The sequence below is a fragment of the Dipteris shenzhenensis genome, chromosome 31, assembly GCF_047967505.1.
Source record: "Dipteris shenzhenensis isolate YYH24624 ecotype China chromosome 31, Dip_SZ_1.0, whole genome shotgun sequence".
Lineage (NCBI taxonomy): Eukaryota > Viridiplantae > Streptophyta > Polypodiopsida > Gleicheniales > Dipteridaceae > Dipteris > Dipteris shenzhenensis.
This window is the reverse complement of record NC_141626.1, coordinates 7,300,799-7,324,720: the sequence shown is the minus strand read 5'-3', so window position 1 is coordinate 7,324,720 and position 23,922 is coordinate 7,300,799. Positions and strand designations below refer to the sequence as shown.

General features: G+C 42.6%; 1 protein-coding gene across 2 annotated transcripts; it reads left to right on the top strand.

Moving 5' to 3' along the window:
- Window positions 1–1,205: 1,205 nt before the first annotated feature.
- SDG40 (SET domain group 40) lies at window positions 1,206–11,905 on the top strand. 2 transcript variants are annotated; one of them, XM_087370293.1, is made up of 7 exons: window positions 1,206–1,705; window positions 1,805–1,952; window positions 2,161–2,292; window positions 2,454–2,594; window positions 10,524–10,563; window positions 10,651–10,889; window positions 10,977–11,905. In XM_087370293.1, the coding sequence occupies exons 1-7, from the start codon at window positions 1,554–1,556 to the stop codon at window positions 11,736–11,738; spliced, it is 1,614 nt and encodes a 537-aa protein (XP_087226419.1). In that variant the 5' UTR covers window positions 1,206–1,553; the 3' UTR covers window positions 11,739–11,905. The 2 variants fall into 2 exon arrangements, with proteins under 2 accessions (XP_087226419.1, XP_087226418.1); XM_087370292.1 differs by having other exon boundaries at window positions 10,524–10,889.
- The last annotated feature ends 12,017 nt before the right edge of the window (window positions 11,906–23,922 follow it).

Sequence of the window (23,922 nt, the reverse complement as noted above, 5' to 3'; positions counted from 1 at the left end):
CATTTTGCCACTGTGGGTGGGACATGCATGTGGATTGTTGTGAGAAGATCTCATGTTGAAAGGTTCCCTTGAGAGCTCGTGCATTTGCATTATCAACACAAAAGGACTCAAATAGATGAACCAATTATCGAAAGCCTATGCTCATGAAATGTGACTGTGTAGGATTCATGTGGGTAACTTAGGGCTTGGGTGGTAGGAGCCTTTGTAGTAGGTCTTACCACCTAGTTTATGGACAACATAATTTTGGCCACTCATAGGAGCAAATAGAGGCCTTGGGAGGCTTTCCCCCCAATGAAGGTGGTGAGTGGTGTTAGTCACGAGCCATTTGATTGCAACAAAAGGATGATGCTACAAACACCAATCATGTGTGAAAGTCCGTCCCGAGGCTTCTACTTTTTGCCAAACTTGAATGGACAAGGACATTTTTTAAAATGAAAATAAAATAAACTATTGGCTTTTTATTCAACGTGGTCAATCCCTAAAAAGACCCAAAGTAAAAAAAGGGTACACAGGAATTTATAATCTACTCAACATCATCTTTGCCCAACTCTTGACATTTAGCTTTGGTAGATGTGGAAGCATAAAAAAGAAGGCCTTTGACTAAGCCAACAATTTTCTTGCTTCCAATGCTTCTAATCCATGACTAATCCAATTTTCTTGACTAAGCCAACAATTTTCTTGCTTCCAATGCTTCTAATTTATCTTTGTTTGGGCTTCGCAAAGAAAATATTTGTTTCATGTGTTCTAGATGACCAATAGATTAGCTCCTCTATTGACAGCCAGACAAGGATCAAGTTGGAGTTGAAGCATGTGGTGTCCCCTAGCGAGGCAAGCTTCCATGTCCCAAAATGTCAACTGACGAACATATAGCTCATCTCATCTGAGACCACAAGCTTGCTAATAGACAAGCACAAGTTTATATTGTGGAATCTATTGAATTTTTTTTACCTGTTTTACCTTGCATCTTTTGGCCCAAAGGAGTATAATGGTTTAGCCAACCCAAGGGCATCTGTCACAACTAGCTTAAGGTGTGCTAGTAACGGAGTGGCTGTCTTAAATTTCAGTTGTTTGTCCATTCAATCCATGAGTGAATGAAGTGTCGGAAGTGTAAGCTGTTGGGACCCAACCGGGTGGTGGAATCTACAAGTCATGTTGCCTTGAGAGCAATGTTACTAGTGAGCAACTGAATGAAGGGAAACTTTGACAAACACCAGCACAAGGAATTGATCATATCAAGCCTTTGGCTTTGATGCTCAATTACAAGAGGGTCAGCATCCGGTCTTGATTCACACACAGACACAGAGGGATCGTGGCCTACGTTGACTGGCAGCAAGGGATTTGTCTGTGGGCAGGGAGCTCAAGCGGGCAGACAGAGCCAATGAACATTTTTTTATAAAATTTTTTGCGTTGTATCATACGAGGTCACGAATACTCAGGAAGGGCAGATACACACCCACAAGTGGTAGGGGCTTGGTCTGTTGGCAAAGCATGTAGAGTTGCACCAAAAGTCTGAGTTGGGCTGATATAAGGAATTACCCAGAAGAGAGTCAGAGATGGACAAGGGCATGCAGCAGACAGAGCTTGAGCTTCTCGAGTGGGCGGCGTCAATGGGCATCACAGATTCTGCCTCACACAACATACGGCGTTCGCACCCGTCTTGCCTTGGTTATTCCCTCGTTATCTCCACTTTTCCAAGCGCCGGCGGGTGCGCTCCACAACCCAGTTTCTCAATTGATGTTTTTCTGAGTCATAGCGTAGCTCCATGTGTGAGAGGTGGTGTGGTGTCTGTGTTGGTACTTCACAGGAGAGGGCTTGCAGCTGTCCGCGATCTCAAGAAGGGAGAATTGATCCTTGTGGTTCCAAAGGAGGCACTGCTAAACGTAGAAAATGCGAAAGAGGATGCTGACTTTGCAGATGCTTGGCGGCATCACCAGACTTTGTCGTCCGTACAGGTTTTCCGATGTTTTGTCTTATGTTCTAGGAGGGTAGTCACTCATAGTTCGAATTCTCGTCTAGAGACAGAGTGTGCGTTCCTTGCAAATCGATAACGTAGAGTTTTTTACAATGAATGTCGCATCTTTGAACGGCTGGAGGAACAATTTGCCCCCCCAAAGAGAGAGAAACATTCGAATGATGCCATATGTTGTATGAATGATGCAGATTTTGACGGCATATTTGTTGAAAGAACTAGGGAAAGGTAGAGCATCAAGATGGTATGCCTATCTGAGGAGCCTTCCACGATTTTATCACACATTGGCACACTATTCTGAGTTTGAAACCCAAGCCTTGCAGGTACAAATGTCACAAATGATTAGTCCAAATGAGCTTAGGAACATCACTACTGAAAGAGCTAAAGTATCTTTACTTCCTAAGTCAAATCGTCCTCTTCGCGCAAATAATTTTCCAGCACCTTTGGACATTGATGGCATTTCTCTACTGAAATGTTGGCGCAGGTGGAGGATGCTGTATGGATTGCAGAGCGTGCCGTTGAGAAAGCAAGAAAGGATTGGGAACAAACGCGGCCTCTACTCCAGATGTTAGGATTGAAAATTAACTTAACTACCTTTAAGGCATGGTTGTGGGCATCTGCCACCGTGAGTGAGTGCTTAAGTGGGACGGTGTGATGGATCATAATGCTTGCCTTTTTCTTTTGTTCCATGAAAAAGACTTCTATTAAGTATGAAAAATACCTACGTGAGCAAGCTCAAAGCGGAAATACATCATGCTGGGCATGAGGAAAAACTCCCCTACAATAGGGAACAGAAAACTGAAAATGACCTGGAAAGAAACCAAGGTTGAGGCTGAAAGTGCCACCTCAACCTTGCTGTAGTCTCTAAGAAAAAGGGGAACCCCTCCATTCCCTAAGAAATATAACCCTCCTGGCTAAGGCTACTCGGGAAGACCCTTGTATGCCCCCCCAACTGGCTATGAATGGTGTCAATCCAAATAGTTGCCAGAGTGTGCGACGGATGGACCTGTGATCCGTCTAAGGCCTCTGTGCATCTGGCCCTCCAAATCTGTCGAGCAGTGATCACAGGGTCCGTTACGACCTGATCCTCCTTGCAAATATCAGGGGTGGTGAATTATTATTGATTTTATGGTGTCCATATTTTGAAAGTTGAAGTCCAACAAATACAAGAATAAGGTGATACAATAACTAATCCTCCATGCAGTCTATACAATATTGTCACACAGACTACAATCATATGAATAAAGGTGTCGATATCTTTCGATCTTACATCCAACTTGGATTTCCTTGTCCCTCGCACCAATAACATGTATCAAAAGAGAGGAATGTTGTAAGAATTCAGATTGAAAACAACAGTGTGTGGATGGGGAGGCGGCGCGCTTCCTTCCCCAAAGAGTCATAATCCGAGGGAATGGGCCCTTCTTAGGGTGCCGAGATAACACCGAGAATATTAACGTCGAGAATAAGTCTCGTGAATGGATAAGATACTAGCATATTACTTAGATGCAATAGTTGTAATCGTAGTCAAACGCTCGTGACATCACCACGATTAACTCCTAATACTTTCTTTGCTCCAGCTTTTGCTACAAATAAATTGGAACCATGAAGGTGAGAAAGTAGCTTGGGGCCAACTCTCTCAATCTTCACTTGTGTAGAGTACTAAAGAAACATGATGAAAGGTCCAAACATTTCACATCTTAATATGCCTGTTCCACACCCTAAGTCCATCACAACAGCACCTTTCAACAGTAGGGAATTTCTTGTGATTGCCACCTGGTATGTCGTTGTTCGAATCTACATAGCTTTCCCATTGTTACATGACTTGAAATTAAATATTGTAAAGAACAAGCTAAAGAATGCAAAGACAATGAGATCAATCTTGTCGGTGGAAATTGACATTCACACTAGGCCCAAGTTTAAATTAAACTTCTCTTGGAGAGTGAAAAGTTTGCCTATAATTTTTTTATGACTCACATCATTGGAGCCTATTGTAAAGAAAAGTAAACTTTCCCCTAGGCTGCCTGTCGTAAAGAAAAACATCCACTGAACGTTCATACTAGCGTTATACGCTATGTGATATATAAAAATATTGCTATACAATGTAAGCTGCTATTGTTCGTTGAATACAACATGAAACTGGTAGCTAGCAAAATTACTTGAAGCCTCATGAGAGAGACTTTCACCTTACATGATTTTAGAACTTTCGCTTTCTTTCATCGGAATTCCTTCTAGGCTGCCTACTTAAATAGGGAATGTACAACAAAGGAGAAAAACAGGAATGTCAAGGCTAAGGCCTGATGTACCTTCGTTTGAATGTGTGCAGTCAATAAAGTTATGGCGGATTGAACAGCTGTGTGGAGGTAGGGGTTAGTGTCCAATGCTATCTTCCTGCGCTGTGGCCATCCTAGAACAGGTTTCTTTTCGCTGAAAGTGAGAATTGTAGAAGTTTCAAGAACCTTGACCATACTCAACACTTGATTGGATTGTGCTGACACAAAGCTTGATGTCGAAGATGATCACTTCAAGACATTCGAGAAACTATGCTTTCCCTTGCCTTAGCTGCTCGCTAATACAATGTACTTCAAAAGTTACCAAAAAGAGCACATACATGCAACGACATAGAGAACTACAACGACCCCTCCATAATCGTCTTTTTGAGAGACATAGATGAATCGAAATACCAACCAACAATTGCTTTGATAAGGACATTTAGATGCAAACCTTAAGTTGGCGTCACAATCTTTCTCTAAATCCATGTATTAGCTTCTAGCATCTGTAGTATAACAGCATCCGCTTCAATTGTATCATTGGTTCTGTCAAGGTTGTCGATGGGTACAATCATCCACTCTTTATCGTTCCAAAAAATTTGTCCATTGCATTTGTAGTTGCTCAAGAACCACTCTTTGTTTACTATTGCGGCCTCTGAATCAGTCCTTGCAGCAATTAAAACCAACAAAGACAGGCTTGTCTCCAAGATAGCTGCGTATTGAAATTACATGCTGCAACGTAAGCCAACTCAAACTTAAATAGTTCAGCAATGAGCTCATAGAATTGTGCACAGATGGTGATCATAATAGCTCGAGCCATCAAAGTCGTTGTTTTGGCGGCCTTCTGAACTGACGAGGGTGAAGGTTGCGCACGAATTGGAACCCAATGAAGTGCAGCGGGTGCCACTAGGGGATGTGAGGCACTGGAGGCAAGAGGAGGTGGTATTAAAGGGGTACTTTGTCGAGGAAGAGTGCTTTGACGCGGAGGAGTCGTACCTCCATCTTGTGAAGGAGCTGTAACACCACCTTGTCGAGGCCAGGGAGCAGGCGCAGGAACTGTACCACCTCCCTGTTGAGGTTGAAGGGAAGTTGTTGTACCAGAAGGCTTTTTGTGCCTTTTCTTCTTCCTGGGTCAATCCCTGGCAAAATGCCCAAGGGTCTTCTCTCACTCTAGCTTGCAACCAATGTGCGACTCCTCGACTCCCTATGGAAGCTTTCCAAGCACTATGTCTTCTATTATTTGATACAATTCAAACTGCTTTTGCAAGTTCTGATGCCTTCGCCTTTTTAGACTTCAAAGTCCTACCTAGTAAACGTCTAAAAAACCAGTCGAACATCTCATGCAATGCATTGCCATGAGTGACACCACCACCATGTCTTGAGTTCTTGAAGTAGGCTGCCTTGGCTCTTTAGTGCGACTTCTCCATGCCTTGTGTATTCCAAATGGATAAAGGGTCCCAATTCTATAAAAACCATGGTCCGTGTGCATAGAGAATATGTTGCAAACATGACAAGCATCATTTCAGAAACAAACAATTTTAATAAAGCAAGTGCTAAATATTATGATGGTGACAAGATTACCATGTAATGCATAATGTGCGACTCTCCCCATGCTTTTATCATTAATTGCATAAACTCTTTCACAGCCATCTTGAACCTTTCATAATACATCTGGTCAATTTGAACTTGGCAAATCAATTTTATCAATGCATCTACCTTTGTACATACTTTAGCTCTCAAAGTTGCCACTTGAGGATGAGAAGCCTTATTGGTCGTGCATTCACTCAATGCTTTCCAGTATTCCCAACTCAAGTTGCTTTGAGACTCTGAAGCATGATACGATCATCCGAAAGGTTAGGGTCCTCCGTAAGGATCCTAACTCTAGGGACCTGTCAGTGTTGGTTGCCTCTACAGCGGTCAAGGGCAACCTAGGGAGAGAGGAGGATCTCAGTGATCAAACCGAAGTGCTATCCAATCACATGAAGAAGGCGAAAAGCGAAAACACATCCTTATCCTTCTCCACAGAGTCGAAGAAGCACCAAAGAAAATCTTCTTGTGTCCTAGGTGTAGAAAACAACCTAGGAGCACAGTGCTCGCAACCTCTGGAGAGTCAAACACAACCTGGAAAAGACCTCGTCCCAAAAGGCGAACTTCTTCAAGTTGAGGGGTGAAGCATCGCAAACATCCAGTCTCTAGCTTATGACTTGGAAGGGTGAGACCCATAGATGCGTGCGATTAAAGTGGTCGAGCATTCAAGCTCTAAATCATTCTTGAGCTGTTGCAACTTGTCTTTTGAAAATGTGATTGTTTTGCGGCCGATGGAGGCGGAGTAGGATTAGCTGAGTGGGGATCCATCGCCAATCGAGATGAGTAGGCCTATTCGAACACAAGAAAGTATGAGAAGTGCAGCGGAAATGAACCGGGGGGGGCGGGGGAGAGAGAGAGAGAGTCTCTTAATGTCCACGGGAGACCAACAAGTCTATGGGACAGCAAAAAACCATCTAGTACATCTGCTTTAGGGAGGGCACATGGCAGCTCCCAAGGAGTGCAAAAGCAACCCCAATTATTTAGAATACCTACATAATAGTCTGAAAGAGTAATCAGTTTAAGACTGAGAGTCTTTTGGTTTGGATTTAAACTCTTTGATTAGTGCTATGCCTTCATGATAAACTGCCCATTTTCCATCCTTCCTAGCAGCCCTGACTTTAGCTAATTCCGTTGCCTTGTTCTCCAATTGAGCTCATGTAAGTTCCTCAGCTATCCATATCTTGGTCCCTTTCAACTTGTAAGATTGTCAAAGAAGCTTGATCCGTAAATCTCGCGACTTAAGTGTAAGAATAGCATGTCCTTTGGAGTGCCGGATATTAGTTGCCCCGTCATCATCATCATCATCATCATTATCATCATCAACCTTCCATTCAATATTAGGCATGGCTGCTTTGGCATGTGCTAAAGTCTCATTGAAAGCGTCATCATCTTTGAACCATCCTTCAGGGGGCCCCCCCACTCTAATCTTCAATGCATTATCACGAGTGGCTTCGTGTTCTTTGATCTCTTCATGGATATTAGTCTTGTTTGCCTTTGTGTCGAACTCCTCAAACACTTCTTTCTTGATTGATTGTACTTCCGTATGGACCATATCTTTGATTGTAGAGACTAGTTGAGGAGGAGGAGAATTCTTACATGAGTTCACAACCTCAGCAATTACTGCTTCCTTGCTAGGTCCCTCTAAAACTTGAAGTCGAGCTTTTACTTTTGCCAGCCCAAGCCTTAACTCTCTGACTGCTTGCTGCAAATAATAAATCTGTTCATGTTGTCCAATGATCGGTCATTTGGACCCTTCTTGCTGGTAATTTCGTGCATACGGAGAGGTTGTCATGGCTGCAACTGTAGAGTATTGAGTCCTGATAGTTGAGGTTGATGGAGTTGAGGGGTATTTGGAGGAGAGGGTAGGCCATTCCATATTGGCTATTTCTTTAGAACTCCCTAGCTGAACCTAACCCCCGAGTTGGGCTGGGGGGTTAGCCCAACTCGGGGTTAGAGACACTAGGAGCTTGCTGCGAGAAAGTACGGGCTGGTACGATGGACTGGTACGGGATGTACGGAAAGGGTACGGAGGCGAGCTGTACGGGGGGTTTCGGGACTGTACGGAGAAGCTACGACGAGCTGTACGAGATTGTACGGAGAAAGTACTGCGAGCTGTACAGTGGGGTTACGGCGCTGTACGGCGAGCTGTACAGAGGGGTTACGGCGGCTGTACGGAGGGGTTACGGCGGGCTGTACTGAGAGAGAAGCCTGGCCTGTAGAGAGAGAAAGGGCTGTTGTAGAGAGAAGTATGGAAAGGGGGAAGAGGGAGAGGAAGAGAGAGGTTGGGAGAGAAGCGAGCAGGAAAGAGAGAGAGAGAGAGAGAGAGAGAGAGAACACGTCTCACACACACAGGAGAGAAAGGGATAAGAAAACTGCAAGTGATCTCTAGAGAAAACCCTGCTACAATTGGGGGAAAACCTCTGCAAACATAGGCTGCTCGAGAGCTCAACCAGACAGCTCAACAACCACGACAAAAAAGCACAAGGGGTGGAAGGACTGCTCGACAACCCTGCTCCTGAGGTGCTACACTGAGCTGGCTCTGCTGCTCCACCAGAAAATGAACTGAACTGCAGTGCTATGCTGCTCCTCCAGATGATGCAGAACAAGTGGAATGGGGGGCCTATATATAGGCAGCCCATAGAGGAGGGCCGACCCACCACTAGGCCTTCCCATGGTCCAAGAGGGCTCAACACCCCCACAAAATAGGGGGCTGTATCCAGCGAGGGTGCAGGTCGGCCCACCCACTGCTCCACAGCCCACAAAAAGGGCCATAAGAGGCGCCTAACTCCTGCAAAATGAGACGTACCTGCCCACACAGCCCTGCACCTTACCGGGGAACCTCCATGGCCTGTGTGGCAACACATGAGGCACTGGAAACCCACACTAATCTACTCACGGGGGCGGGCACACCCAACAACACAGGCCCTCACTCATCTACCCTAGCCTCAATCACTGGGCGGGCACACCCACAAGCAAGGCTTCCTCTCTCTAGGTGACATCAGGAGATGTTGACCTCTAACAGAAGGCTTCGTCTGCTCCAGGAATGCTGTGGGAAGGGAGCGAAGAAGGGCAGGAAGCATAGAGAGGAGGAGAAGGGGTCAGAGGTGGGAAGGAGGAAGCAGGCAGGGAGGAGGGAGGCAAGAAAGGGGGGAGAGGCAGGCTGAAGGGGCGGGGGAGAGGGCAGGAAGAGGGGTGGAAGGGGGAGGCGGGCGGAGAGGCGTGGAAGGGGAGGGAAGAGGGGTGAGAAAGGGCGGGGGGGGGAGGGCGGGCTGAGGGATTAGGGAGGGGGAGGGGGGAGAGGGCTGAGGTGCAGAGAGGCGGAGGGAGCAGCTTGGAGCGGGGAGGAGCAGCAGCCAAATCTGAATGCTTGCCTATTTGAATGACATCAGCAAAGTTAATAGTGGCATACCACAAACGATTCACCTTGAGATGTAAATCACAGTGTAATATACTATATATAAACTGCATAACCTTTGTATGCTGTTGAAGCTCAATGCGATGCTATTCTTATCTTGGGTTTTCGTGGCTATTATCTCCCAGTGATAAAAAAATGAAGAGGGCAATTACAGTGGGAACAGTTTGTATCTAGCTTCTTTAATCCTGTAGGGTGACAGTCCCTCAAGTGGCATGGTTGACAAAGTCCATTAACATAGTCTACCCACATACCAGCGTAATTTGCTCCTAAGCTTGAGATACAAGCTCATTATTCCAGCACCTGTAATAAGACTTCTAAGCTTGAGTTACAAGCGCTTTAGCCACAGCAGTACGCATCTGCATCTCAAATTCTGATTGGTTACTCGTTGACTGTTTTGCTCTAGTGTCAAACTTGCACCTTGACATTAGGCTTATCACAGTTGAATGAAAACACACACACACACAGAGGTGATCGTAGCATAGAAATTGAAGGGCTACTTAATCGGCATCCACCAGCTACGAAAGAAGGTCTTTCACTTATTACTAGATTTAAAATAGTAGGGTAGTGGAAAATACAGATATGAAATGTAAACAAACATAAAATGGATTAAGTTCTGCCTTTGCAACGAAATTGAAGGTTGGCTTGAAGCTACCATCATTCACACGACTGAATTGTTGTGCTCAGTAAGTGACGAGTGGGTGGATGCATGTGAACTACATAGCTTCATGCATTCACACACTTGCACATGGCGCCAATCATCTCTAATGCAGAAGTGTAGACACTAATCGTACAAAACATGAGAGAGTAGGGAGAAAGAACATGGTTTTCTTTTATGGAATGATACCACTCTTTATGTCACCTTGCTGCGTGGATATGCCTGGAGAAGTTAGGAGAGTGGTGTCTGTAATTGCGCTGCAAGGCTCCCCATAGCTGTGATGGATCCTGACTTTCTTTCGCACTGCCCACGCAATTTAACATGCAAGTGTATATTCTGCAGACTGATGTTGATTGCTACAGCTGAGAATTCGGGATTGGGCTTTCACCCAGTTAGCTGAAATTTGTGGCTTCTCTACCTTTCTCCGACCTTTACCTGACTGTCTTAGCAGTAAAGGATTTTGATGTAGATTTCAGAAACTGAGGGAGAATGATGTATTGTTGTCCTAGGATTAACGTTTCACACACATTTCATGTATGCGCTTTTTTCGTTTACTAGCATCTGCTCATTAGTTTAGTAAATTTTCTTGATTTTCTAACCTGAAGTGACTTACTATTTGTGTTTGTTTAGGTGTCTTCTCGTACATTGCATGTGCCATGGGACAATGCAGGTACTCTCTGTCCTGTTGGGGACTTTTTTAATTATGCTCCTCCTGGTGCTCCCTTCAAGGATGCTGAAACTTGTTCCCAAGACACAGAACATAAGAGAGATTTTCCAGAAGTACAATTGCAAGCAGAAACAGGAGCTAGTTCAACAAGACACACATCAGGAGATCCATTGGAAAAGCGTGGACGAGAGGCCCGTAATTACAATGAGGAGAGCAGTCAACCTAGAGGTGGTCTGAATTTCACAGATAGGCTTACAGACGGGGGTTACGATGTGAGTGTTGGGGCTTACTGCTTTTATTCTCGAGAAGACTACAAGAAGGGGGATCAGGTGTGATTTACAGGCCCATGCACTTTCATTGTCCACTAGTGTAAATTCTGTAAATTTGTGTCTCTGATATTAATGATGTCTTTACAGGTCCTGTTGTGCTATGGCTTGTACAGTAACTTGGAGCTTCTTGAGCACTATGGCTTTGTGCTCCCCCAAAATCCTAACGACAAGGTCTACATGAACTTGGATGCGTTCAAAGATTTCGCTCAAGAGTTGGGGTTGACACAGTCACTCAAGCTGGGTCCCCATTCTAGTATGCATGTCCAGGTGGATGGGACACCATCTTTTTGTCTCCTTGCAGTTTTACGCCTTTGCTGTGCTTCAGCAGGTGTTCGCAAGCATAGAGGCCACCTTGCTTTTTCTGGATTGCAAGTATCTGTAGAGAGCGATATAGCTTCATATCAGAGGCTCAAAGACAGATGCAAACTCTTACTTGCATCATTTCCTACAACCTTAGATGTGGATACTGCTTTAATGCATGTTGTAAATATGTGCGAGTCAATGGATGGGCTTGCTGGATTTCTTGAGCTTCTCGGTTCTGCCACGGAAATAGTTGATCGGGGTTTGGTATGTCAACCTGGGTTCAAACTCTTGGAAGATTCAATCTGTGGCTGGAGAACCCTTTCCGATGGAAGTCGAAAGCAGGTATTAGAGGGAGTCCAAAATTTTATAGCGTTTCATGGGGGGAGCCCCAGTAATGCAAGAACCCAAATTAAAAAAATTGAGGCTGAGCTGCAACTACAGAGGTGGTGGTTGTCAATTATATGGAGACTCTGCCACAAAAAGATTTTACATCGCTGCATCTCATTTTGTGACCTGCAGCTTCAGCTTCTTAGCCAGTGTAAATGAAAATAAAACTGGTGGGACTTTGGCTGCAAAATCCCAGCACTTATATTGAAGGCTTTTAATGCTTGGTTATAGAGAAACATGTCAGAAAATAGGATTCAGGATAGAATTTCTCAGCAGCCCAGAATGCTTGTTTTGTTCGCGGCTATGGGCAAGCTTCATCCATGTCGAGAATAAAGACTTTAACAAGCGGCTTTGCATTTGGATTGTTACACTTGATCGTTTTTAAAAGTTGTTGATTGGCCACGTTTTTTAACTGCGGCAAGTTTCTTTTGATGCTGCATGTTTTTAAAAGTTGTCGATTGGCCACATGCTTAATGGCAGCAAGTTGCTTCTTGATGCTGCATGCTCTGGGCCGAACGGAGACCATAGGTTAGTTGCTCTATTCTGTGCCATGGTTCTAACGTGTGGTCGGTGGCCTATTTCGGGACCGACCTCCAGTCGGTTGTGTTGGGCGGACTAGGTCGGTCACCCAATTGGGTCTTACCGACTACGACTGGTGGCTATATAAGAGCAAGGCCGTGAAGCCCATCATCATCACTGGCTACAACAACCCTGATTTCTTAGCATCCATCATTCAGTAACTAATGGTTCGTGTACAATGTTGAGCGGATACCACTAAACTTTATAGTATAAACTCACTGCACATTTAGCATTCCCTTTTCTCTCTTTATTGTATGTAGGAAATTATAAGATTAAACATATTGTGTGGTTAAAAGATTTTCATAGAATGTTTGAAACGAGCCCTAATTTTGTTAGTACATGCTTTAACATTGATGTTCATGCCAAGATTGCAAGCACATGAATAGAAGGTGACCTCTAGGCATATGAATGACAACATAGGTGCGTTTAGGGGGTTCTAGTAGTATACCCCTCTATAAATGCCATGGTTTGATGGTGAATGTTGCGTTTTTTTACATGGTGTGAGTTCGTTTGGTACAGGCTTAACATTTGTATATTAGTGTCATAAATTTTGACCTAAAGAGATGGAGATCAAAGAGAGATCTTTCATTGAATGTATCAAAAATTGTATGAAAGAAAATGGCAACAAGGCAAGTATTTACAAACTTGTCCTTGGCAATCAAATTCTTCCATGCTTGCTGTCTTGTCTTGAGTGAAATTTGACAAGGCCTCCTCTAAGTAAATGACCAATCAACATCAATAAATACTCACCTAAATCTAATTTCAATATAACCTCATGACCTTAATTGTATTGTAATAAATGGAACGCAATTTCTATACACAATATAGGCATTTACTATATTGTAAGAAGAATCAACAATCCTAATGGTCTCCATAAACTGATCAATCCAATCTTCTTATGGCTTGTCATCAAGGAATGAGCATTGGAAAGAGCTAAAGCCTTGGTGTCTGGTCTATACTTTCAAATTAAACCTAGGTAGTCATCTATTCATAGATGATGTTGTGTGTAAGTAGAGTAAAAATAGAATGTCAATTGATGGAGGACAATCATTAAAGTTAAATCAAAGAAAACCCAAGTCACTTAAAAAATGAAAAGGCTTTGATGCTTCTAGATATGGCATTTCCTCAAAGATGTGATCTTTCATGTAGTTTAATTTTGCTTTAAACATGTTTGCTTAATCATGAATTTGAATGAGACATTTGTAGATTCCAAATTAACTACTTCCTTTTCATATGGGACTAAATAAAATGTCATCATTTACCCACAGTAGCAGCTCCCCGTGGATGAATTTCTCTCTCTTTAACAATAGAAAATGCAAATGTAATTTTGAAGCCTTGAAATGCTTTGGTTGCTCAAGATAGATCTTTGGTTATTTTGTAAAAAACCTCACCCAAGAACATATTAGTGCAAATTTTGCATAGTTACAAAAACAAAAGATTACTAATGAAATCTAGCTATAGATACATATAAAAATGTAGTATCCCAACTCTATTTCACAAATTATAAAGACATCAACTTCATGGCGACATGCTTGCTTGCATGTTATACTAAAGATGGCATAGCATCGGCAATGGGCAAGAAGAAGGATTAAAGAAGTATTTTCCCCCTAATTCCAAGACACCATTTCACAAATTTGATAGCAATCATAAATTACATTTGTAGTATAGTTGTTATCACTTGGCACCTGAGAGTGCATCTCTAAAATGCACATCCCAATGAAGACTTTCTTGGTTGACATATTCATGGATACACAATTGTTGAAATTTAAAAGATATACCTTAACATACTCCTATACTCAATTTTCAATTAGAAGAATACACCTTTTGGAGATATCATATTCGCCTTCTGCATTGTGTTCCATCTATTTAGTCTTGCAATTCTTCTGCAATCATCATTGTCACAAAACTACTGTAGCTTCGAGGGAGCATTCCTAGCAATAGCCTTGCCATCATGGTCAAGCTTGTCCTTTGACCAGCTGCCGCTAGCTAATCCCGCACCACCTTCATCTTGGTGATGTATTCTTGTACCGATTCCCCTTCATCCATAGTCATGCTGATCAACTCTGTCTCGAGGTCCAAGATTCTTGCCTCATTGTCGAGCTCGTACATATCCCTCAAAGTCGTCCAAGTCTCAAAAGAAGTGTCCGCCATCTGAATATGCGACAACACTATGTCCGCCATCATACCCACAATGATAGCCAAGGCTTCCGCATCATGGATATGCCATGCTCTCAGTAAGATAGGGTCTACAGGTGTTGTCACCACCCCTGAGGTTCCTATGGCTCGAGTAGTTACGGTGGTCTGAGGTATGAGCTCCATCCCCGTTGCAATCCCCCACGACTGTGGCTCCGGACCTTCATTTTTCGTAGTGGGTAGTTGGTCCCGTCGAGCATGCTTGTCTCACCAAAGTTTGGGATTTGGTATATATTGGCCATGATAATGAATTGAAATAGGAAACAAAGGGTTTAGAGTGTCGTACAACTATTTGAACCTAAGCCTCCGGTATGGGTACAATCCTTTAGACACAAAGGCTAATTCCTCCAAGCAATGAATCAAGGATGCCCTTCAGCAAGGTCCTTGCCTTCAAACTCCACTTCCCGAGAACTTCCATCAAGGCTCTAATACCATGTTAGAAAAGTGACCTCTCACACATAAGGTATCCCTTAGAGTGTAGTTAGCCTAAGAATTACATGCGGAAGTGCTTTATTATGAAATCAATGCTTCATCAAGTGTGCGTACTTCAAAACATTCATGTACATGTGGAGACTAGAAAATAGATTGTGCTCAGAGACAAATATAGAAGCAACACTTTAGATTTCCATCTGTCCACAAACTAGACAAGATACAATACTAGAAGGTTCTCCTCATAAATGCCTAACATCTACTGGATTTTGAGCTCGTGCGCTCTGCTGAGCATATGTAGACTCTCTATCCAAAGGATCCCTCCACCTCATAGTTTGAAGCCTCAGCCTTAGGTGGGCACCTCCTTGAAGCTTACTCTGTAGCTCTCTAGCCCTCTTCTTTCCTCCTGAATGAGGCCCAAAAGATGTTGGTCTACTGCTCCTTGCTGTCCTTGGAAGGCTAATCTAGGTGATATATTGTGAGGCCAATAGCCTCTCCTTATATAGGCCCTAGGCCTATCCAAAATAACCGACCAGGCATGGGGCTACTGGCTGAACCCCTGCCTCTAAAATTGAACCCAAGAAGGTGTGCCTCAGTTGGCTTGCTGGTTGACTTTATCTCTACTGAAACCGCCCCTGTGGGGTTCACAAAACCCGGGCTCTAGCCCTTACTTTCATGCAAGGCTCAGCCCAGTTGAGTCTGCCATAATATGACTTGGTTGGCTAGCTCCAACTAGCCTAACCAGTCATCAAATAGCTAGCTAACCCATGCTGCTGCTCTGCTGTACCAATTCATCCCATCTTTCAAGGCTTGTTGTAGGCCGTACACTACCCACACTCCCCTACCATGTTGTGCCATCTACCAGGGCTTGTTGTGCCATTTGCCAGAGCATGTTGCAGGCCCTCACCTTGGCCAGACACCTTGTCAAGCTCCTTGCCACAAAGATGCATGTACCTCGGTATAACCCCACCATCTTGTTACTCATCAATAGTCTCTTCTTAGGCCAAATCTAGGGCATGATGCCCTGCCATCTTCCCTACACAAAGGTGCCATTTGATGTAGCCTCTAGAGATCCAAATACTTGATCTCTTTTCTTAATCTGATCCCTACCCCCATGGTAGCCATGATGCTGCCCATGTGGCATTCTCTCAAACCCTAGGTTCACCCTCCCAATGCTCTCCTCATATGGGCGCTTAGAAATGGGGAGGTCACCTATTTATTTCCAACACTCTTGCTTATAGTTGTTCCCTCCATTCCTTTCATCCTCTTCTCCTCTTTCATTCTTCCATCTCAACTTATAGTTGTGCACCCCCTCTATATTCTTTCTCATCCTTCCTGCATACAGATGGATCATTTCATGATTATAGCTCAAGTAGTGCAAGCAATAAGTAGTAACTTAGATTGGATTACTGAGAACCAAGCACATCAAGAGAGGCAAAAAAGAGAATGTGAAATATAACTTAGAAAACCCTAGTGTTTTATTCACACTTATCTTTAGTTGTGTTTGTACAAGGATGAAAGATGTTCTTCTACTTCAACAAAGATTTTGTTTACAATAATCGATGCATTGAATTACTCCTTCTAGTATTTGTTATGGGGATTAAAGGCCACTGTACCTTAGCCTTGGTTATGTACAATACTGAAACACATATATATATGGATGAAATAGAAGATTAGGGTGTTCTGCACCCACCAAAGACTTGTGTCTCTCAAGCTCCCTCTCTCCCTCTCAGCTTTCGTTGTGTCCTCACAACTTGTATCAGAGCTAGGCAGTAGAGCCTGGCGGTAGCGTGAGCAACCCGGTGCAACCTCTAGCCTAGAGAGAGAGTGGTGCATCCCAAAGATCCTTGTTTAGCAGGAGGAGCTGTAGATTTTGGAGCTGCTATAGTAGTTGGAGAGAAAGGGGCAAAATCCTCTTGGGCATTTGTTTTGCTGGGTTGCAAAGTTGAAGGCGCAGGATATAAGCAAATCTTCTCGAACACACATATGTAGTGGCGCAAATATCCGGAGTTAGAGATAGAATTTCAACTTGAAGTCTTCAAGTCGAAATTCATTTCCTGTGAGGAAATGAATTTCGACTCTAACATCTCTGTCATCCGAGTTTTCAATGAAAAGTTACAGCTCCTGCAAAAAGTGACGAAATTCATTTCCTGCGAGGATTTCGTGTGTTGGATCTCCATATCCAGGCCACCATTTGCAGTTCTGACACTCCTAGTGGATCCAAAGTGGTCCAAAACTTCTACTTGAGAAGCTACTTCCAGTTCCGTGAACTTTTGAAGCTGTGGTGAATCTCTATCTACTCCGTCTTCATTTTGCCATTTCCTGTGTGAGTGGGATCTCAACATCCGGGCCTCCATTTGCAGAGCTGTCTGTCCCGTTGGATCAGAGACTACCTGAAACATATGTCTACAAAGTTGCTTGCCATTCCGTGAAGAATCGAGGGAGTTGTGATTCTCTGTGTTTTTCCGTCATCTCTTTGAAGGAAATTTCTCAAAGTTTTCAAGACCTTCTCATTGATTGCCATGTGGCATTTTGGCTAAGGTTAAGTTTCCTCAGGTTCATTTTTGCAAGTAAATGCAAGGGTTGACTTGCTCTTACTGCATCCTTGGATGAGATTTTGGAGTTGTGGTAGAAGAGAGAGATTTGCAGATTGTCTTGCTAAGTTCGATTATGCAGTGAAGCCCATGTTTTGAGACATCCCAGGTTCTATTTTCACTAGCGGTTATTGCCGTAAGGCCATGATTTCTTGGATATACCCTATGCAGATCACTCTGGTTGCAGTCTGAGCCATGTTGTGCGCTCATTTGTGGTTTGCATTGGGTTGTAGTAGATGCTTTATAGGCCATTTAGATGCATTGCGATCCTTGTTGGATGCGCTGATAGGCCCAGATTGCCTTGTGGGATGCTTTATTGATGGATGTTTAGCACACAGATGCTATTTTATGCTGAGGGACAGCTTTGACATATTGTAGTGGATGCACAGGTTGTGCTATGATCTTTTGGATGAGACATTATTGATGCTTATGCCGATGGATGATGTTTATGCTTGAGGCATTTGGCTCTTATTGGCATTATATTTGCCACTGTTTTATCATTGTGGGTTGAGATTTTCTTTTGGGCCAGATTTGCTCATATGAATGCATAGTATATGCACATGAGTCAGATGCATTTTGATGCTTTAAGCCTTGAGTTTTGGTGACATATTGGGTGCACCTAGTATTTGGTGTGATTTCTCTTTTGCAGGTACTAGCATTTGGGATTTTGTTTCATTTGCATCATGGCATCCTCTTCCATGTCTGAAAAGGAGTTTTTCAGCATTAAAAAGTTTGATGGGACAAACTTTTCTTTGTGGAAAGAATAGATAAGGGATGTGCTTATTTAAAAGAAGCAGATTAAACCCTTGGCAGGGATTGAAGCTAAGCCTGCAGATATGTCTGAGGATGATTGGAATGAGTTGGATGTATTAGCAAAGTCTACTATTAGACTTCATCTTGGAGAGTCAGTTTATTTCACAGTAGTAAATGAGCAGACTACAGAAGATTTGTGGAAGAAATTGTGTGCCACTTATGAGAAGGAAACTGCCTCTAATAAAGTTTACCTCATGAAGAGGTTGTTTGAGCTGCAGGTGAAGGAAGGGGTCTCCATTGCTTCTCACTTGAATGAATTCAATATTATTTTCAGCCAGCTTCAGGCTCAGAAGATGAATTTTGATGTGGAGACTAAGGTAATATTTCTCTTATGTTCATTGCCATCCTCATGTGATACCTTCCGTACACCTGTCAGTAACTCTGCACCTGGTGAAATACTAAAGTTTGATGATGTTATGGGTAGCTTGTTGGCTGAGGAGATTAGACGGAAGTCTATGGATGGCAACAAGTAGGATGTAGCCTTAAATGTGCAAAGGGCAGATCAGAGTTTAGGGGGAAGTCCCAAGAAAGAGGGAAGTCTCGTAGCAAATCCAGGGCACGGAACATTAAGTGATACCACTGTGGCAAGAAGGGCCAAATGAAAAAGGATTGCTAAAAGCTGAAAAGAGAGCAAAAGGATAAGAAAAAGAATGCAAATTGGGGTGCAAATAAGAAGAGAGTCCAAGGGAGGACAAAGGAAAAATGAAGATCGAGGAGATTAATGTAGTCACTGATGATAATGACAATGACATTCTCTTCATGTCTAGTCTACCTACAGACTTGCTCACCACTTCAAATGATGCATATTCCTAGGATTGGATTTTGGATTCTGGTGTTTCATTCCATGTTACTCCCCATAGGGAATGGTTCTCCACTTATGACAATGGAAAGACAGGTTGTGTGCATCTTGGAAATAACTATGCATGTGACATAGTGGGAGCAGGTGACATAAAGTTTTCTTTTGCAAATGGGTCTACATTTGTTTTGAAAAATGTGAGACATGTGCCTAAGTTGACCAAGAGTCTTATTTCAGTGGGTCAGCTAGATGATGCTGGTTTTCATACCACTTGTGGCTTTCAAAGTTGGAAAATTTAGAAGGGCTCTATGGTTTTGGCCAGGGGTGCCAAGTGTGGGACTTTGTATCCCTTACATGTATCAGGGGTGTCTGATCATGTTGTTGCAATAACCGAGCAGCCAAGTACTTCTTTGTGGCATTATAGGTTGGGGCACATGAGCCAGAATGGAATGAAACTCTTATGCCATTTGGGTTATGTACCGCATTTGAGTTTTTCTGATTTTGAATTTTGTGAGCACTATCTCTATGGGAAGCAGACTAAATCAGCCCCCATAAAAGAAAAGGAAAGAAAGAGCTTGAAAGGCTTGATTTGGTGCATTCAGACGTATGTTGTCCATGCCTACATAGTCATTAGGCAGGGCTGAATACTATGTGACATTCATTGATGATGCAACTAGGAAAGTGTGGGCTTATGATGCTATAGCTTTGAAGAGCGATGTGTTCCAAGTATTTAAAAAATGGTTGGCTTTGGCTGAAAATCAGTCAGGTAGAATGCTTAAATGCCTACGTATTGATAATGGTGGAGAGTATATCTCTCATGACTTTCAGCATTTCTATGATACATGTGGGATTAAGAGGGAGCTCACGTCCCCTCGTACTCCAGAGCAAAATCCAATTGTAGAACAGATGAACCGCACCATTCAGGAAAGATTGCAATGTATGCTTTCCAATGCAAGTCTTTCTGGTGGTTTTTGGGTTGAGGCAATGAAGACTGCAGTGCATGTGATCAATAGATCAGCTAGCAAGAGTTTGGATGGTGGTATTCTTGAAGAAGCATGGAGTGGCAAGAAGCCCTCTTACTCTCATTTGCATATATTTGGGTGTGAGGCATATGCACATGTGCCAAAAGAGCTTCGGAAGAAGCTAGATCCTATGTCTAGGAAATGCATCTTTTTGGGTTATGGTGAAAGTGGAGAGATGGGTTATCGTCTCTGGGATCCAGAAGCAAAGAAAATCATACGAAGCCATGATGTGGTCTTCAATGAGAAGAAGATGCATGAGACACCCATGAGGGATGTGGAAATGAGGATAATCACTTTCTAGGATGTGAATCTACCCGCATATGTTGATAGACAGCAAGCTCTGCATGCACCGAATGTGCAAGAAATGGTGCCACTAGGTACTCCCACAGGTACACAATCGAGGGCAGATGATGGATCATCTATCGGTGGAAATGATGAGCCAAATGTGTCTAATATGCAGGCGGGACAGCAAGCTGAAATGCCCTTGAGAAGAACTTCTAGAGTGTCTAGACCGCCTAAGAGATTTGTTCCAGGGGTAGACTATGTGATCCTTACTGATTGCAAGGAGCCTTCTTGCTATAGAGAGGCTATGATGCACGAGGATCAGCGCAAGTGGGAGTATGCTATGCAATCAGACATGAGTTCACTCATAAAGAATAAGACTTGGGACTTGGTTTCCTTGCCACATGGAAAGAAAGCATTGCCATATAAATGGTTCTACAAGATGAAGGTCATAGGTGATGATGTGCCTAAGTACAAGGCCCGTTTGGTTGCTAAAGGGTTCAAGCAAGAGAAGGGTGTGGACTTTGATGAGATATTCCCTCCGGTTGTGAAAATGACCACACTTAGATGTGTAGTTGGACTTGTGGCAATAGAGGATGTGGAGCTTATGCAGATGGATGTCAAGACAGCTTTCTTGCATGGGGATTTGCATGAGGAAATTGACATGATATAGCCAGAAGGCATTTGGTTTGCAAGTTGAAAAAGAGTCTCTATGGCCTTAAGCAAGTGCCTAGAGAATGGTATCACAAGTTTGATGCTTTCATTCGATCCTAGGGTTTCAGAAGAAGTGAGATTGATCACTGCCTTTACACTAAAAGGGCTCAAGATAATATACTGATTCTCCTGGCACTTTATGTGGATGATATGTTATTGGCTAGCAAGAACACTTATGAGCTTGATGCATTGAAGGACAAGTTGCATGAGGCCTTTGACATGAAGGATTTGGGACCTGAAGGACATATTCTTGGTATGCACATCATGCATGACTGGAGTAGGAAACTCCTTTGGCTTTCACAGAAGGAGTATGTCACAAAAGTGTTGCAGCATTTCAATATGGAGGGGGGGAAGGTAGTAAGTACTCCATTGCATCCATATGTGAAACTGAGTCAGGCAGATAGTCCCAAATCAGATGAGGAGAGGGCCATGATGGCCAAGGTTCCTTATGCGTCAGCGGTTCGGAGTATGATAGCTACTAGACCAGACATTGCATTTGCAGTGTGAGTTGTTAGCCGGTATATGGCTAATCTAGGAAAGAGGCATTAGGAGGCAGTTAAGTGCATCATGAGGTACATGAAGGGTACCAAGGAGGTGTGTATCTACTTTGGCAGAGGAGAGATGCGTGTATTTGGGTACACAAATTTTGACTATGCAGGGCATGTGGATAGCAGAAGATTCACTTCAATTTATGTGTTCACCTTTGTAGGTGGTGTAGTGTCATGGATGTCTCATGCACAGAAGTGCATTGCTTTGTCTACCATAGAGGCTGAGTATGTTGCAGCGATAGAGGGTTGCAAGGAGGCTATATGGCTTGATTGGCTAGTGAGAGATTTGGGGATTCATATAGGTGTACCAACATTGCATAGTGATTCCATGAGTGCTATTCAGCTAGCACGGAATCCAGTCTTTCATGCAAAGACCAAACACATTGAGGTCAGGTACCATTTTATCAAGGAGGTACTTGAGTACAAGCACATAGAGCTAGTCAAGGTTCATACAGATGATAACCCTATAGATAGCTGACAAAGAGTCTACTTAGTTAGCGGTTTGAGTATTCTCGTGTATTGATGGGCATTGTATAGTATGCTCATTGGTTGTTCTCCCTTAAAGGCAGATTAGCCTTTAAGTGGGAGGTTTTCAGGGTTAAAGGCCACTGTACCTTAACCCCGGTTATCTACAATACTCAACACATATATATATGGATGAAATAGAAGATTAGGGTGTTCTGCACCCACCAAAAACTTGTGTCTCTCAAGCTCCCTCTCTCCCTCTCAGCTTCCATTGTGTCCTCACATTTATCAATAAAATTTTTATCTTCAATAGTATGTGGGAGACATGAGGATACATGGAGAGAGAATGAGGATACATGGGATAAAATGAGCATACAGGAGGATAATTTTGGGATACATGAGGATAAATGGGGCTTATGGTACCTTAAAGATCAACAATGAGGATCAATAAGCGAAGCTCAACAATAGAAATAAGGAGCTATGATGTCCCACAAGCATCCATTTGGACTTATTTGAACATCTTTTCTTCTACTTTAAAAAAATAAATCAATTTCTAGAATGTCAAAAAATATTGTTCTTTGAAATATATGCACAAGATGGATCCTATTAGCAAGATTTAAATAGCTAAATCTTCCTTCTTGCATGAAGCATCCTAATTGTGTTTGTTGACAAGAATCTACATCCAAAAGAATATAAGGGCCTATACGTAAGTATCTCATGAGATCCCATATGGATCCATAGAAATAGATATACTAAGGACCTTATTAAATTTGCATGTATGTGTGCACGCACATGCATGCGCATGTGTCTCACCTTGTATATATCTATCAATGTATATGTGTGTTCATGTATATATGCAATTACATAAATATACATGTACGCTTGTATGCATGCAATGCATATATTTACATAAATATACATGTATGTCTATATAAATTGATAAAAGGAGAAATAAATCTTCCTTCTTGGTCTTTCTTATATGGTAGTCCACATTTCCAAGCTTGAACCTTTCAATGGTTATATTTATAGTGTCGCTTCGTTTTTGAAGAATAGAACTAACATTCTCCTTGAGAAACAACAGGGTCGAGTCTTGGCCCTGTTTTCAAGCATGACAAATGTTATTCTTATTTACCAACCTCGTTTCCAATTTGTTACACATCAAAAGCCACTATTAACTATCTTATTAAGATGAATTTTCATCCAATATTTGCTAGCATGCCATATTAGACCAAACTATGAGCTGCCCATGATGGTTTAGGGTGAGATTCTAATCAGTTAAACTTTGGATATGGCATATGGTAGGGATACTACTGGCTAATTTTGATTTTAGTTCTCAAATTTGATATGTTTGAAGCATGTAATGTAGGTGCTAACCTCTCTGTCTCTGTCTCTCTGTCTCTCTGTCTCTCTGTCTCTCTCTCTCTCTCATTAAAATACCATGGCTAATTTTCACATGAGCTAGATGGTACTTATTTTTCCAAATTTCCCAATCTTCTCTTACATGTACGTATGGAATCAAGTTAAGGTCATACCATATGCAAATGTGGCAAAGAGATGGGGTGGATATTTTACATAGGGATTGGCTTTATATTAGCTAATGGATCTTCAAGTTTGGTGCTTTAATATATAACTTGTGGTAGATTATTACATGAGATGAAATAATTCTAACCAGAGCTGAGTACAATGATCCTGAAGTACTTTTTGGATAAATGGTTCTCATATACATTGTGATATTACCATACAAAAACATATTTTTAAAATCTAGAGATTAAAAAAATTATTTTTTTCAATGAAAGGACTTCTATTAATATGAAAGAAACCCCAAGGGAAAAGGTCAAGGCTAAATTATGTCATGCAAGGCATGACAACAAAACACCCTAAATGGAAAAAAATCATGCTCATCAGATA